Source organism: Poeciliopsis prolifica, unplaced genomic scaffold, assembly GCF_027474105.1.
Source record: "Poeciliopsis prolifica strain line A6 unplaced genomic scaffold, Auburn_PproV2 SCAFFOLD005, whole genome shotgun sequence".
NCBI classification, from domain to species: Eukaryota; Metazoa; Chordata; class Actinopteri; order Cyprinodontiformes; family Poeciliidae; genus Poeciliopsis; species Poeciliopsis prolifica.
The window spans coordinates 7,217,343-7,232,842 of NW_026562380.1; the positions used below are offsets into that span (position 1 = coordinate 7,217,343).

Sequence of the window (15,500 nt, forward strand, 5' to 3'; positions counted from 1 at the left end):
CTTTAATACATGGTAAAAGAAAATAGTTTTATAACCATCTAGTGTTAGTGATGTACTTAATTTTTTTAACGTCTTTATTTGCCTTTGGAAATAAATAATGCCATGTCAGAATCTGTGATGCATGGTTTTAACACTTGAGTTTAGATTTAAATAATTTAAGAGCATGAAGAAGGCTCCATTGGTTAATGCCACACGTTCTCAACATACAGCTCTTTCACACATCTGTTGTGAATCTTAATTACAGAGCAAAAACTGTATGGACAGGGTCAATGTTTTTAATCATAAAGGCAATGGAAAAAAGTGGGTTTGACAGTTTTTCTGAATAGTTTTATGCAATCTCTGCATGGATAAATATGTGAAGAATTTACAACAGCAACATAGGTCTACAAAATGAAGATAGTTCATTTTAAATGATAAATGGTTTATTGTTGTTTTTTTTTTTTTTGCCAAATCTAGAATAAAAATAACTTCTATTTCACAAAGGATGCCACCTTTTGGTTATTTATTTTAAGCCACATTGTATAGTTGCAAAAATAGCTTTTATAATTGAAAAGGTTGGTGACACTGATATACTTTATAACCATACAATTGATGAAGTGTGCTATTTTGTTAACCATGTCTGTAAAAGCAGAGAAACACAGGAAAACATGTCTATAAGCACTTTCCAAACTGTTCTTTCTGTATCTGTACGTCAGACTTACCACATTGTGGGTTTGTGTTTGTCCAACAAGTATTAGTATGTTCGAGCAGACTATAGATAGGCAGAAATTCAGCAGGATAATGGATCGTTCAGATCGAATATATCTAAAAGAAAAAAATACAAGAGAAAAAAAAACAGCTATTCTTTAGCACTTTTCAACTGCATGTTTTACTCATAAAACATGAAATATATTAATATCACATCAAATATGTGACAAGAACTCAAATGTACTATCATATGATATGGCTAAAGCATAAGTGCTTCATTTACCTCCATAAGATGGCATAGATGACCGCCAGTGTGATCAAGGCGAGGCAAGACAAACCACAGCCAACTATCAGTGTCACAGATGGGACCCCTGAGTACTCCATAGTCTGTTGAGAAGACAGACAAACCAGTTGGTGAGAGGCTGTATGCGTGGTTCATGCAGGACAGTAAATCTTTATCATCGCCTGAAGTAGAGAAGCAATCAAAACAACCACCAATCTGAAACCCAATCCACAGAAGGCCCCTTAATTAACTGGGTGGTTTGAGGTATATGTGTGTGTTTTGGATCCACAGCACAAAATAAGGGTTTCTACTTCACAGTAGATAGATGCTTAATTAAAAAAAAAAAAAAAAAAAAACAATAAAAACACAATGAGTGGAAAAACAGTATTATTGTTTAATTCTACAGGAACAGGAACCCAAACAGACAAATGTACAACAACACATAAACACATTCATACAGACATATACTCATACATATATCAATAAATATATCAACATATATCATAGATTTGCACACTGGAGACCCTTCCAAATCCTTTGTACAAGGTGTTGACCAATCAGGGGCTTGTGGACTAATCACAACCTGCAGCCATCACATAACCAGCTGCTGGTTATGTGACAAAGTATGTCAAATAGTTTAATGTTGTCGATGCAGTAAAAGAATCCGATCTTATATCAAATGCTCCATGTCATCAGTGCCAGTTACCTTATCTTGAAATTACAGGTTTCTGCTTCCACTGATGGAAAAATCTTAGTAAGACTACACACTTTTTTTTCAACTTATCCCTAAACAAATTTGATTGATGGAAAAATAAGAACATGCCACACAAGTACTAGCATGTACACACCCTCTCTCACATCCATGTTCCTACAGTAGACCATGCAAATCTGAGCAGAAATTAGAAAATATCCCCACACACGCGCCCTGCACAGCTCAATTACTATTTAAGGGGATTAGCACGCCAAAGATTCAATTTTCTCTTCTCACCATCTCTCTCGCTCTCTCTCTTCCTCTCTCCAACACACGCACGCACACACGCACGCACACACACGCAGGGTTTCACCTTTACATTAGCCCATCAAACCCACACAGAATAGCAAATCAATACGCTACTCACTATTCCTCTCGGTTGCTGAGCCAAAATGGCGAAGGTAGATACACGATCACACGAGCATTTTGTATGGGATGCATCTGTGAGCACCGTTTTGCATCCTTTCGCGGACCAGGCTCCCCAAGAATCGTTCCTGCAAGGAGGAGGCAAAGGCAGTTAAAAGATTTCTTCTTCCTTTTTCTTTCCCCTGTTTCTTTCTTGTGTTATTTTTTTTTTCCCAGCGGTGGAGACACGACTACTTCACGGGACTCATTGGTGTCTGGCTTCAGGTTTTTTTTTTTCAAACGGCGAGATGAAACAAGAGTAGATCCGCAGAGATAGAGAGGGATACGGGAGGGAAAAGGGGAAGAAGGAAGAAAAAAAGAGAGGCGAGCAGACAAGACACGGCTCGTTGTGCGGCTCCGAGCAACGTTTCAGCTGGAGCGGATAGAGAGAGGCAGAGATACGGAGGAGGAGGAGGGAGGAAGCGCGGAGCTGTCTAAGCAGACCGGTGCTGATTGATTCGCTATACGCGCATAAATACCAGCCGGCCTCCTGGTATCAAAACACCGTTAACTCCGCATAGCACTCAAGATGAAAACACGTACAATTACCTTGGATTTCCCTTCTTGTAGATTTTTTTTGTCTTTAATCCAAACGGCTGATTTAGGCAACCCCTCTCTTTTCCTATCGCTTTTTTTCTTCTTCTTCTCTCAACTGTTTTAATTAGCAGCGTTTGAATGCTTTCTTAGGGGGGCGGGGGGTTCACCCTGGAAACGATGGGCAGCATCAGATTGATACTCTGAGTAAGAGAAGGGGGGAGGAGGGAGGTCGGTACAATAAAAAAAAAAGAAAGAAAGAAATTCTCACACGATCTGCTTATTCTGTTTTAATTGGCCGGTTGAGAGCAAGGGGGATGTGGAAGCTCTCGTGGCAGCTATTGCACACGAAAGTCGTCAAAAATCCGCAGATAAATGAAACCGCAGCGACAGTCGGACCACCCCGCAGAGACGGCGCAAGTGGTTGCGGCCAGTCCCCACTTCAACAGCGCTGGGAAGAGAAACGAAAGGAGGGACTTGATTCTAGTGATTTTTGAGGCTTGAAGTAGAGCAACCTGTGAGGAGAACCTGACCTGTTGACAGAAAGGCTGGAAGCGAGTGAGCGGAAACAGGTGTCATTACCGCAACCTGGTCACAGACACCCTGCTGTCAGGGGTCCAGAAGGCAAACCCCGAACCACAACGAAATAAGACATGTTTTAAAGTTTCAGTACAAAACACAATTTGTTTTAGTTTGTCGATTTACTCACGGAAACAATGTTACATAGATTCAAACGAACATATGTGTGTGTGTGTGTTTTTCCTCTCTACTGTTAGTTGCAGCCCTGCGCGGTATGACGGATAGTTGTAAAGTCAATGACACACTTCAAGTGGTTGTTTACTGTCGCTGCGTGCTGATCCAAGGGGAGTGGATGCCGCACAATGACTCGACGCAATCTGCTGAGATTCCTTTTACAGAAACTTTTTAAGCCAATTTGGAACAATAAACTGAGTTTCACGCACTGTTTGATAGCATTGATTGAAACGTATGCGTGATTGAATTGATTGAATTGAAATGACTTTCTTGTAGAGTGCCTCAGAGAGCATTTGCTGAGAAACGGCACTATGTAAACAGAACTGAAATTGAATATAAATTCTGATCTAAGGCTGCTGAAAACCTTAAATTCCTCTGGTGAGAAATGCTTAATGTACTGTAGAAGACATTCATCTTAAATAGCCCACTACTAAAGTGTAAGCTCTAAAGATTTATTGCTGAAGAATACTGTAGCCAAAAGAATAGATTCAAAGTTGTGTGGAAGGAAAAAGGCAACAGGGTTAACTGCAGAACTGCCGCCAGAGTCATTATGTCGAGAGGCACCACTGAGGTATTCGGAGGACTTTACTTTGGCTGGGTAGAAAAGGGACTTTTTCTGTCAATGTCCTGTTTTCCGTGTAATGCCCATGTTATCACTGTGAATGACCAGCCACAAACCTCTGTAACCTAAACTACACAGAGAATCTGTGAAGTTCTGTCAAGAGTAAGACCAGAGTCACAAGACCAAACAAGGATCAAATGTTTTTAACTTAAACATCTGATCTCAGTGTAATTTGTGCCAGGAGTTAATGAGACACATTGGAAACAGTGTTCTATGAAGGATGACAAACAAAAGTACAGAAATAAGTTCATAAATAAACAAGCAAATTGTACTACAGCTATACATCTTGTCCTGTTCTTTCTTAAGCTCTTGGAGAAAGATATTAAGCATATAAAATTGCCTTGGCCAGAGGGGGTGGCCGGAGGCAGCCAGCAACTTAATAGATATGGCCATTACCCTGTATGTCCTGTAAAACATCTGTCTCTCTCTTTGCTCTTCTCTGCATCAACCCTTTTCATGACAAGAAGGCAAAACGATGCATGCGGCTGATTTACGACAACAGAGAACATTCTGCATGTTGATTTGTGAGAGCAGTGCGGTGCAAGGCAATTCCTTGCACTGCACTGGGTGTCATTTGATCAATATGGCAGAAATATTTATTGTTCCTGAAAAGAACCTTGGAGCCAGTTGCAAACTTCAAACTACTGCTAGCGGTAAATGCATCCGCATCGTAGTTCCCCCTTTGTTCCCACTCTGCTTTACTGATGCACTGTGTTACCAACTGATACACATTATAACCCATATTGGTTGCAACTAGCAAATGAATACACTTTAGTTTGTATACGTCCTTTTGACAGACTTGTAAAAAATTTTTAGGAGAGCATTTGTTTAATTACACATAACACATAATGGCTGCAAGCAGTAAGTGAATTAAATACACTAAATTCAGTAAACGCTTTGTTTGAAATGTGCCTTATTATTCATGCATTAGAAAGTTAATTTCTGAAGTTCATCTTTCCTGACAAAGTGGAGGAATGATTTCACAGAGGAGGAATCAAGAGCTAAAATCCATAAAAGAAAAGTTAGAAGAATTTAAAAGATGGATGATTTGAGTAATATAAACTGTTTAAATTGTGTTATCCATGCTTCTCGTGGAGAATATCACAGATATACATAATATCTGTAACAATTTAGGAATTGCAAATCAAAACATTTGATCAAAAATAGATTTAGTTGATTTCGCCTGCTGGAGAAAGGAGCCATCAGTGGGTGTAGTGAAGTTATCATGAGAAATATAAGGAAAAAATACATGACAGAAAGTAAAAGCCCCTGTGTGCACACCCTTCAAAAATCAACAGGTTGCTGATGGTTGTGGTGACAAGTTAAACTTAAACAAGTTTTTGAAAATTGTAATCCTTGAGGAAGATTTCTGGCAAAGTTAGATAGGATGAATACAAAAAAAACTTCTTTTATTTGGTTAAAAAATAATATGCACACAGAGAAAGAAAATGCACATTTGGAACAATATGCTTTTTATTTTTTTAATAAAGAGCTTGATCACAGTTTGCAGTAGAGGGCTTGAAATCTTAACATTTATATGCAAACTCTGTCTCCAGCATTGAATGACAGAGTGACATATTTGATACCTCTTTGTCTTTGACTTTTGAATGTATTCTTCTTATCTCCCCTGGTGAAGAGTCTATCTCTAACTTTGACTTGCCAGATAATGGCTTACCCTTTGTGCATTGCACAGAAGAATCTGAAAGGAGAGCAGGAGCTGACTGGGGACTTTCTGCAGGCTACTTTTGACATGTTGCATGACCTTATGAGACCTCAGTGGCCTCCAGAATGTAAAATGCCCCCAGGAGAAAGTGTCACTGTTGATGTTAACCAAAGTGAAACTGATGACATGACATTCATGATATACCCTTTGCTGACTGCATGGTTATGCATGTACTCAATGATGCATCTACAGCCATATGCCAACATCTACTTGAGTTGGACTCTGTAAAGGAACTTTTATTCTTAATAATTTTAGCTATTTTTGGAAGATGACAGATGTAGAGCAATGTTTTGACCTGTTGAAAACATAATCTTTACGTATGTTCCAGCCACCTGGTGCCATTTTTACAGCTAAGTACAGTAACTAGAAATATTGCATATATCAATTACAACTTAGAAGAAATTTGACTTCACCATTTCATAACTTGAAATTGACTTCTGTCTCTTTAAGAAGGTCAATCCATCATTCAGTAAAGTTTATCTGTGTGGCACTTCTCAGCAATATGGCAGTTCAAAGTGCTTTATACCATATACAAACACATATAAAACACCATACAGTCATCATTTGAGAAAACTAGCAACAAACATTACATTCTGATGAGAGCTATCATCTAAATCATCCATACACATTGATGATTAGTCGATATTTAATTTGTTATAGTTCAAAAGTAGCTCTAAAAAGGTGGATTTTGACCTTGATTTTAAGGAACTCTGCAGTTTTCTGGAAGTTTGTTCCATATTTGTGGTGCATAGAAGCTGAACGCTGCTTTTCCATGTTTGGTTCGGAACACCAGACAGCTAGTCCTCCTCTAGAGGCTCAGGGAGCAAACGACACATGGCCTGACCACAAAAGTTCAGATGTTAACATTCCAAAATTTTCATATTTCGGCATGTGCTGGAGAAGACACTGCAGAGTGGTTGGACTTTTCCTTTATCAATAAAATATCTTGTGAAAAACTTAATGCAAAGTTGCATAGAAGTGAATCTTGGGACTTTGCAGAAGCTTTGAAAAAAAGCCAAAGTGAATGCTTGATGGTGTTGATCTAGGATTCCAAACCTGTTCTGTTCGTCCTTATCCTTTAATCAACCCAGATTTAATTGAAAAAATTGCTAAAGATTGATTCATATTATTTATCAAATAATATGAATTATTATTCATTGGTGTTTTAATTGTACAAATGTATTATTAACCCCACAAGAAATATACACCCTGTTTCAAACTGTAAGCAACATTAGTTTACATGACTAATACATGTTGGTATCTGTTTTTATGTTGTCCACTCCACTCCTTCGTAATAAGTTTTTACCTTTTTTTTGGCAAATTCAGGATGGACCTGGCATATAATACTGAAAGAGCTTTGGGTTGATTTAGTATTTAAACATTTAAATAAAGAAATGCTTCTCTCGATTTTCATAACCTTTTGCATATACCAGAAACACAGAGATCCTGCAACCATTTTATTTTTTTAAATGTCAATGGTATCCACTTACAATGTGTGTTAAATACTCATCACATCACTGAATATTCTCATGCATGTTATAACATCTTTAAATTCCTTGCATGTCCACGTTGTATTATTCAGACACTAAGGTGGAGTGGGGAGGGTTGGCAAGTTCCTAGAGCTATGCATTTCAGGCAGTTTTTATAAATTCTTGAAAGACTGACACATGATGATTGGGAGAGGAGGGTGGGGAGCCAGTGCTGTGAAATGATTCCATCCATCTTGGATATCTTGATGATGGGCGATTTATATCAGCCTTCAGGCCACACTGAGTATTTTAACTCGATGAAGAGAATGAAAAATGACTGTGAATTTCCATGTAGCAGGAAAGATTTTATTAACTCAAAGTGAGGAAAAACTCTAATAATGTGGTAGACATATAAGAGTCTGAATATTCAGATGAGTCTGTAAAGTCATTTCAGCTACTGGTCTGTACTATCGTTTGCATGTCATGCAAAATCTAAATAGGAATTTTTCTAAATGTATGTAAATATATTAAATAAAATAAAAAAAAATGTGCCTTTGAAATGTCACAGAAACATGTTCATGCTGCTTTCAAATTATTGCATAAAAATACAAAGACAGGGTACACACACATAGTCCAATTCATGCGGTGCCGATACACACATGCAACAATAACACCTAGTATAAATTAATGCAAAATGTGTTCCCAAGAGTCCATCATTAGTCACTGCGAGAGCAAAGCTTAGAATTACAGTCTACATCACCCACATTGTTTTTTTAAACTTCTATTCTTTTGCCATATAGAAAATTACAGAACATTGTACAACCCCATATCCTAATCAAACCCAGAGTGAATTAATTGGCAAACGCAAAGTGTTTTCAAGTTGATATTTGTATTTTAAACTGTCTACAATTATGTACTTAGATGACATTGTTGCATGTGTGCTAGCAGCAAGGCAACAATAATTTATATGCTGTTTTAATCCTTTGTGTGAATACAAAAAAATTTGTATTTTTACATATTGGTATCACTCCATGATAATGACATGTCCTATTAGGAATAATCAGGGTTTAGGATAAAATGACAGTTCATTCAGTATTATAGATAATCAGTATTTAAAAAGACATCACTTTGTTCACGTTTCTAATCCGTTATTAGTTTGTGATTTGAATTTCAGCTCATCAAATAAAGAATATGACTTTTATATCTTCTGATGTTGCAACAAAGAGCTTGAGTTCTTATGAACTGCAGTGCATTCAGTGCTTATTGCCTATTTGGCTCTAATCCAAGTTCTCCAGATGTTTGTGGAACCTGAAGCTGTGCCTGCTGCTTTCCATCTTTTAAATATTAATGAAAAACAGAATGTGATTCCTCAAGAAGAAAACAGTGAAAGATGCATGAAAAGGCTACCACATCTACTTTGGTTTTGCTTAACACATTCTACGTTGTCATCATGTTTATGTTATTATTATGGTTATTATTTGCATGATGACAAAGCTTTCTACACTGTGGTTTTTGTTTCAAGTGTTGTTTGGCTCATCTTGGGTTTCTGCTTTAGTCACTCATTTCCATCCTCTGTCTTGTTGTGTTATCATTAGTGTGTTCCCAGGTTGATGGCCCCTCTTTCATTCTGCGCTCTCTGTTCACCTGGCTTCAGTTAATTATCAACACCTGCCTGCTGTTAGTCATTAGCTACCTATGTGTGTAAATACCCTGATGTTTTCTTTGTTTCCAGCCAGACTGTCATGTACTTCTTCTCCTTGTTCTGGTTTTGTGTTTCTGCTTGGTTTTGCAAAATGATTGAAGTCCTCATTTTCAACTTAAAAAATGTACTATGTATTTATTATGGAAGCTAATTTCTGCCATGCTGCTAAAAAAACAAACTGCTTTTATCTTACAATTTTGACTTTTCATTATTGTATCTTATGAACTACTGTGTTCATATACAATTATTATTGTAGTTTTATGAACAAAAATACAATACTTGTATTATTATTGTACAATATTGTGTTTTTAAAATATTATAAAAATACAATATTGTATTTTTATTTTATAAGAATACAATTCTATCACATTACTATGAGGTACCTAAGTCATAATTATAAAATAGTATCTCATAACTATGAGTTACTGTCTTGTAATATTTACAAGATAGTATCTCATTGTCTCATTTATATGAAAATGAAAATGTTCACATGTATCAATGCCATAAATCTTCTTTTCCTTCAAAAGAAACACATGCTACTGTATCAAAAAAAGTATTACAGTTGTGTGAAAAAAGAAAAAAAAAACATATTGGAAGAAGTTAATTTAACAACAACAAAAAGTTGTCCCAGGGGTAAATGGTAATTCTATTCTGTTTGACATTTCAAATTAGACTCTTCTGAATAATCCGAGAGAGGATTTCTAAAGATCAAAATATCACACAGTGAGGTGATTACAGGCATTCAGAGGATGCTACAGTCATCCGGCTACAGAAGACCAAATGAAAAGAAACATTTAACATTTAAAAACAAAACTATTCCTTGGTGTTTTAAGACACTAATGAATCCCCACAGCAGCAGTATTAAGTGTGATAACCCTAATATAAAATATAATCCAGTTTAGGCATATAATCTAGTTTAGGCATAAGTCGCTCACTTAGAAGATGTTATGTTTTTATAAACTAAAAGAAGCAAAATGTTAAAGAAGGAGCTGATCAATTTCTTCTACAGTGATATAAATTGTGTTTCAATTTATTTAGTTTTTCATCTCCTCAAAGGTGGGCTGCCTGTACTCTTAAATTCACTTGAGAGCTGAAAACATTGACATTTAAAATGTGATCAAAGGTTGTGTATTTGAAGTGTTTACTGTTCTTGCTGTAGAGATGCTGACTTCAGGAGTATATTAAAATAAGAGGGAGAATGTCTCAGAATGACATGTGTTTTGCCTTTCTCACTATCACAATAAAACACAATACAGAGTTTAATTAAAGAAATCCAATTATTTTAGCATGTGCCATAACATTTTAAAATATTTACAAAGATAATATACATAAAAACAATTTCATTAGGTCTTTTTTTTTTTTTACAAAACACCTATTGTCTCCATGAACAGCATTAATGTAAAAATAATTCTGTTATGAATACTAATATATTATTGTTTATGAATTACAATTAAATATCATTTGTGACTCACTTTTACACTGTTTTTTCTATTAAATTTAAATGTTATTTTTACATATATTCATTTTTAACCTCTTTTTAGTCAAGAAAATAGCAGCTTTGTTGTTTCAAAATTAATCTAAGTAAAACAATTTTAAAAGTTCTCATAGCCTTAAATAAAACTGGGCATTGTCATAGTGATCCACTATTCAATTTTTTCCCCACAACTTTCCTGCACCGATAGTTCCAAAGAGCACCCTAATTTGGTTTAAATCGATGTGTTCGACAGATGGTGCATTGTCCCATCATCGAGTCTTGAGAGTGCTTGCCATTGGGTAATGGGCAGAGCCAAATGTTTGAAATGAAGATGATTATAGTCCCACAGAGTCATTCAGCAGCACTCTGATTAACATGACTTAATGCAGATCAGAAAAATTGCTGATCTGAAAGCATATGGGTTGTGAAAATTATTAAGAGAATGGAGCAGAGTTGTCCTAGTTGTACCTTTGCAGTTCAAAAATAGACCAGTTGTCCTCAAAGGCGGTAAGAGAGGAAAAGCAGGCTGAAATCAAATGTTGTTGAAAGATATATTTCTATCATGAACTGTTTACCAACCATTTTTGTACATGATTGTGCTTACAATTTTGCAGAAACAAGGTGAAACAGTTTGTTCTACTAAATTCTATCTTTGGAAAAATTATTTGATACTTGATACAAATATAATTTACAGTTTGTTTTTGTTTATTTCAGTAGACTGGCAATTCCCTTAAAATGTGTCACAGTGATGTTTTGAAATAATTAACCTTAAGCCATTTCCGATACACAACTTTGGTCTTAAGTTGTGTATCGCATCCAATTTGATGACAATTTTTCCAGGTCATAATAGTGAGTGATGGTATTGCTATTCCCAAGTCCAGTCCTTAAGAGCTACAATGCTTCAAAATGCATACATTTGCCAACAAATCTGAATCAAATAAACAACTTCTTTAAAAAGTCTGTATAGAGTTGAGTGTCATGTTGATAATGAAATGTAATTATTTTAGGTGTGTTGGAGCAAGGAGGCATTCTGAAGTTGCTGGGTGGTAAATGTCAAGGTGTGGACCTGAGCACCAGGTCAATGTCCTTAAAATGGGTTATATTATTTCGCTATAAACTGATAAACCTCTTCTAAATACATAATACCTAACAGCAAAGCTCTGCTCTGCTATTAGGTCAAGTCTTCTTCACCTACCCATCATTCCTATGAGCCACCACCCTCATCTGCCCTACATTATGTTTGTCATTGTACTTAAAAACATTTACCCTCAGTTTCCTAGCAACAGTTCAATCAGCCTCTTCTGCTGTTTGTCCTTTAGAGGATGCCTTATCTCTCTTTGCCTAGAGAGGCCAACTACTCATACAACCCAGCTTCTTATTTCTATCTCCAACCCCCACCAGAGTTTACTTGCTCTCTAGTGTCCTACTACTGATCCCCTGTGTGAACAAAGACACTTTCTGTTTCTAGTTTTAGTGTAGCGTGAAGAGATAGGATGAGGAGAACACTGGCAAAAGAGAAACAAAACCAATCAAGTGGCAAAGGAAGAACCATAAGCCACTTAAACATCCCCACAATGCTAAGTACAGGTAAAGTACCACAAAGTTTGGTAGCACACAATACTTTCATTGAAATATAAATTACTGATCAGAATTTATGAGCAGAGAAATGGGCAAATCACGCTGCTTAATGTTTTGACGTTCAGGGTTTGTAGCACCTTGTCATATTATTCATGTCCCTCAAACATTTCAACCACAAACTTTAATGTATTCTATTTGATAAGTGGAAGGACAATGAATCATCTACAAAAATGTAATCTGAAAGGAGAGGAGTGCATTTGCTTTCAGTCATCCTGAGTAAGTACTTTATAAAACTACCTTTTGCTGAAACTTAGGCATGTCTTTATGACACGTCTCAAAAAAACAATTTTCCTCTCAAAATAACTCAAGCTCAGTCAGACTGCAAGGAGCAAATCTATAAACATATGAGCAGTTTCTTAATTGAAGTCAGGTCTGGTCTTTGAGTGTCTCATTATAACTCCTAAATATGCTATGATCTAAACCATTCCATCAGTCGTTCCTCAAGAGTCGGTGTCCTTTATGTCTTAGTTATTTTCATAGTGGTAGTTACTATTTCCTCAGCATGTAAATGTTCTGCAGGATTCTGCCAATGAGCCATCTTTTGATCCAGGTGTGTTGAACCAGGAGAAAACAACAATATGCTGGATCCTGGCCCTTGAGTACTGACGTTGGACACCTCTGCATAACATTATTTTTGTGGCTCTCTGTTCTCTATCGACCTGCATTTACCTCCATCCATCTTCCAAATCAACTCTGCTTGTCCCTGCCACAGAAAAGTGGATGACTCCACAGTTATCATGTTGACAGATTCGCCCAGCTGGCCCGTGTATCTCCACAGCTTCACTGAAATTACCATGGGCCTCTCTGCCTGCTTTAAAGCTCTCAATAACTTTCTCCTTGACATGTCTGAGGGGTGAATTGGTCTTCATGAGGCTGTTTTTCACCAATGTTTTGTAAGAAACCCCTGAGGCCTTCACAGAGCAGCAGTATTTATGCTGAAATTATATCACACACAGCCTTTTGAAAGCCATTGGTTTCACTGGATTTCATTTTTGGGTTATCCAAATGCACCGCACACTTTTTAGGCTTTTATTTGTAAACAATTCGAAAAGCACATTTGCATTTTTCTTTCACTCAAAATTATATCATGCTTAGTGTTGATTTGTCATATAACATCCCAATATAACCCATTGAAGTGTGATAAATTTCACTGGGAAATAGTTGTGTAAATATTGAATACATTTGGATTGGACTGATGCTTTAGCACTCTTTTAATCAAGTAGATATCTATATCAACACCTGCTGCTAATTTGTTCACTTTCCACATCTGCAGTTGTTGTTCGTTATTGCTTAAGAAAATGGAATCATTAAAAACAAAACCTGATTTCTCTACGATTATAATTTTCAGAAATGAGCATATAACTCAAATGTGACTCATGAGTTTCAGAAATCATGGTGGCAATTGCTGTAGAGGAACACTGCAGCTGTAGTGCCTGAACAAAACTGACCCAGGGACATTGAAAAAAAAAAAGAAATAATAATAATTCCATCAGCTAAATCCACATGAATCGGTGGGCGTCTCAACAAACATAATTTTTTTTGCTTAACTGTGTAACTGTTTAATTTATTGCAGTGCATCATATTGTATTGAATATATGTTCATTCATATGGATTACATTATCGCATGCCCACTTACATTATGCTGCTGTCCCAGAGTGCACAGTACGGCTTCATTGTTCCCTAGAATGCAAGAAAGGTGTAACAAATCTCAGTAAATCACAAAGAATAACTAAAAAATAACTAATCATTTTTATCATCACACCATCATTATCACATACTTGTGTGTTTGTCAGCGTTAGTCTTTTAAAAATGTAGTTAATGGATCACAGAAACCATAAATTCGGCCATGGTTTGCACTATCAGAGCACCGCACAGTGAGACACATTTGATGACGCGGTCAGATTCACTTGTGCTTCATGTCTAAGATGCATAAAAAAGATTTGGACCATAAAAAGGAATTGTCCTTGTAATTAACTGAATGCAGCTCCAGACACTCTGTGCTCACAAATTAATTATCAAGCCATTTGACCGACAGTGTGTCTCTCCTAAAGAAAGGCGATAGACAATGTGATCTTTATAGAAGATTCAATAAAGAAATACCAAACATCTGTTTAAATAACACCATGCAGAACATGGCAGCCTCCATATGAAATGTGAAAATTAGTGGTCACATATCAAAAAAAAAAAAAAAAAAAATGCTTATGATTTATCATTCAATTTCAAGCTACAGTGCTGGTGAAAAGTTTACATGTGCAGCTGTTTAATTTTAAGCCTTGATGGATTTGTCTGAATGGTTCCTTTTTTAACACGGATCAATTGAATGAAAAACAAGAAATAGTTGCACAAGTCTGATTTAATTGGTGATTTTCTGTTATCCAAACATGGTCAAATGTAATACATTACACATACATATTTGACCACTCTTATTATCAAAAATAAAAGCATTTATTTTATTCATCATTAGTTGGTAGCTTGGATCACACAATTTCAAAAGGGATGAGGTTGAGATCATTTCACAAGATTAATGTTAGCCATTGTCTTCCTGGAGCACCCAACTGCATAAACCATTTAAGTTAAAAGTGTCCAACTCATACGAAAGGAGATTCGTTAAAATGTAGAAAAAAAAAATTAGGAACCACCAAGGCTCACCCTGATCCTAAATCATTCCACGGAGAAGCATTTCCACGTCCACAAAGAAGTGGAAATGGGAAGACTTGTGTCTTTCCTAGACAAAAGTCCCTGCTGGTGATATGAAGCTTAGTTATGACTTGCAGTGACCCATATGGACTTTTGGTTTTTCATGAAACATGTTTTTTGTTTGTTTGTTTTTGTGAAATGAGACTGAGGAGACCTGTCCAGAATGAGTTAGGAACCATCAAGGACAGGGTTTCAAATCTAAGAGGACTATACTAATGGTAGCAGCAAGCTGTTTGTCTTGTACAGAGAGACTGCAATAGTGAAGATGGGGGCATTGTTCAACTTCATATCAAATCAGCCAAATGTCTGAAATTTGATGCACTAAAAGCACTATGGTACAAAACGCAAATCTGAGTCAGATTTGGGATGGATGAAACAGATTTGACATAAACCTTCCACCTGTCTTTCTCCTTCTCTGTCTCTCTTCCTGAGAGACAGAGAAAATATCCACATTCTTCTGAGAAATCAGGCCTTTGACAGGTGATCTGACATTTTTTTTCCAGCTATTTATTCTAAATTAATCATCAATTTTATTCTTTCTTTTGAAATTAATTTTAAGTATTACTTGTGTCATCACACCACCCTATAAATGGACAATGAAATTATAACAGTTAACATTGTTCAAAATTACTGTGGTTCTTACATTTGCCAGATGAGCCAACTCAATCTCCAGGTGGGACTCAGTTGCCTTGGGCTCAGGTCTTATAGTCACAGCAATAACCTTGGAGTTTACAGCAGTGATATTCCTGAGTAAAAAAAACA

At 36.4% G+C, this 15,500-nt stretch overlaps 1 protein-coding gene across 6 annotated transcripts in view; it reads right to left on the reverse strand.

The window, feature by feature from the left end:
* adgrb3 (adhesion G protein-coupled receptor B3) overlaps window positions 1–15,500 on the reverse strand; it is a 117,605-nt gene that overhangs the window by 22,035 nt on the left and 80,070 nt on the right. For all 6 annotated transcript variants that reach the window (XM_055029321.1, XM_055029318.1, XM_055029317.1 and 3 more), the window contains 5 exons: window positions 15,382–15,484; window positions 13,678–13,721; window positions 2,089–2,215; window positions 971–1,074; window positions 702–804 (listed from right to left, as the gene is read on the reverse strand). In XM_055029321.1, coding sequence (XP_054885296.1) covers window positions 702–804; window positions 971–1,074; window positions 2,089–2,215; window positions 13,678–13,721; window positions 15,382–15,484 — 481 coding nt within the window. The remainder of the gene's footprint in view (window positions 1–701; window positions 805–970; window positions 1,075–2,088; window positions 2,216–13,677; window positions 13,722–15,381; window positions 15,485–15,500) is intronic.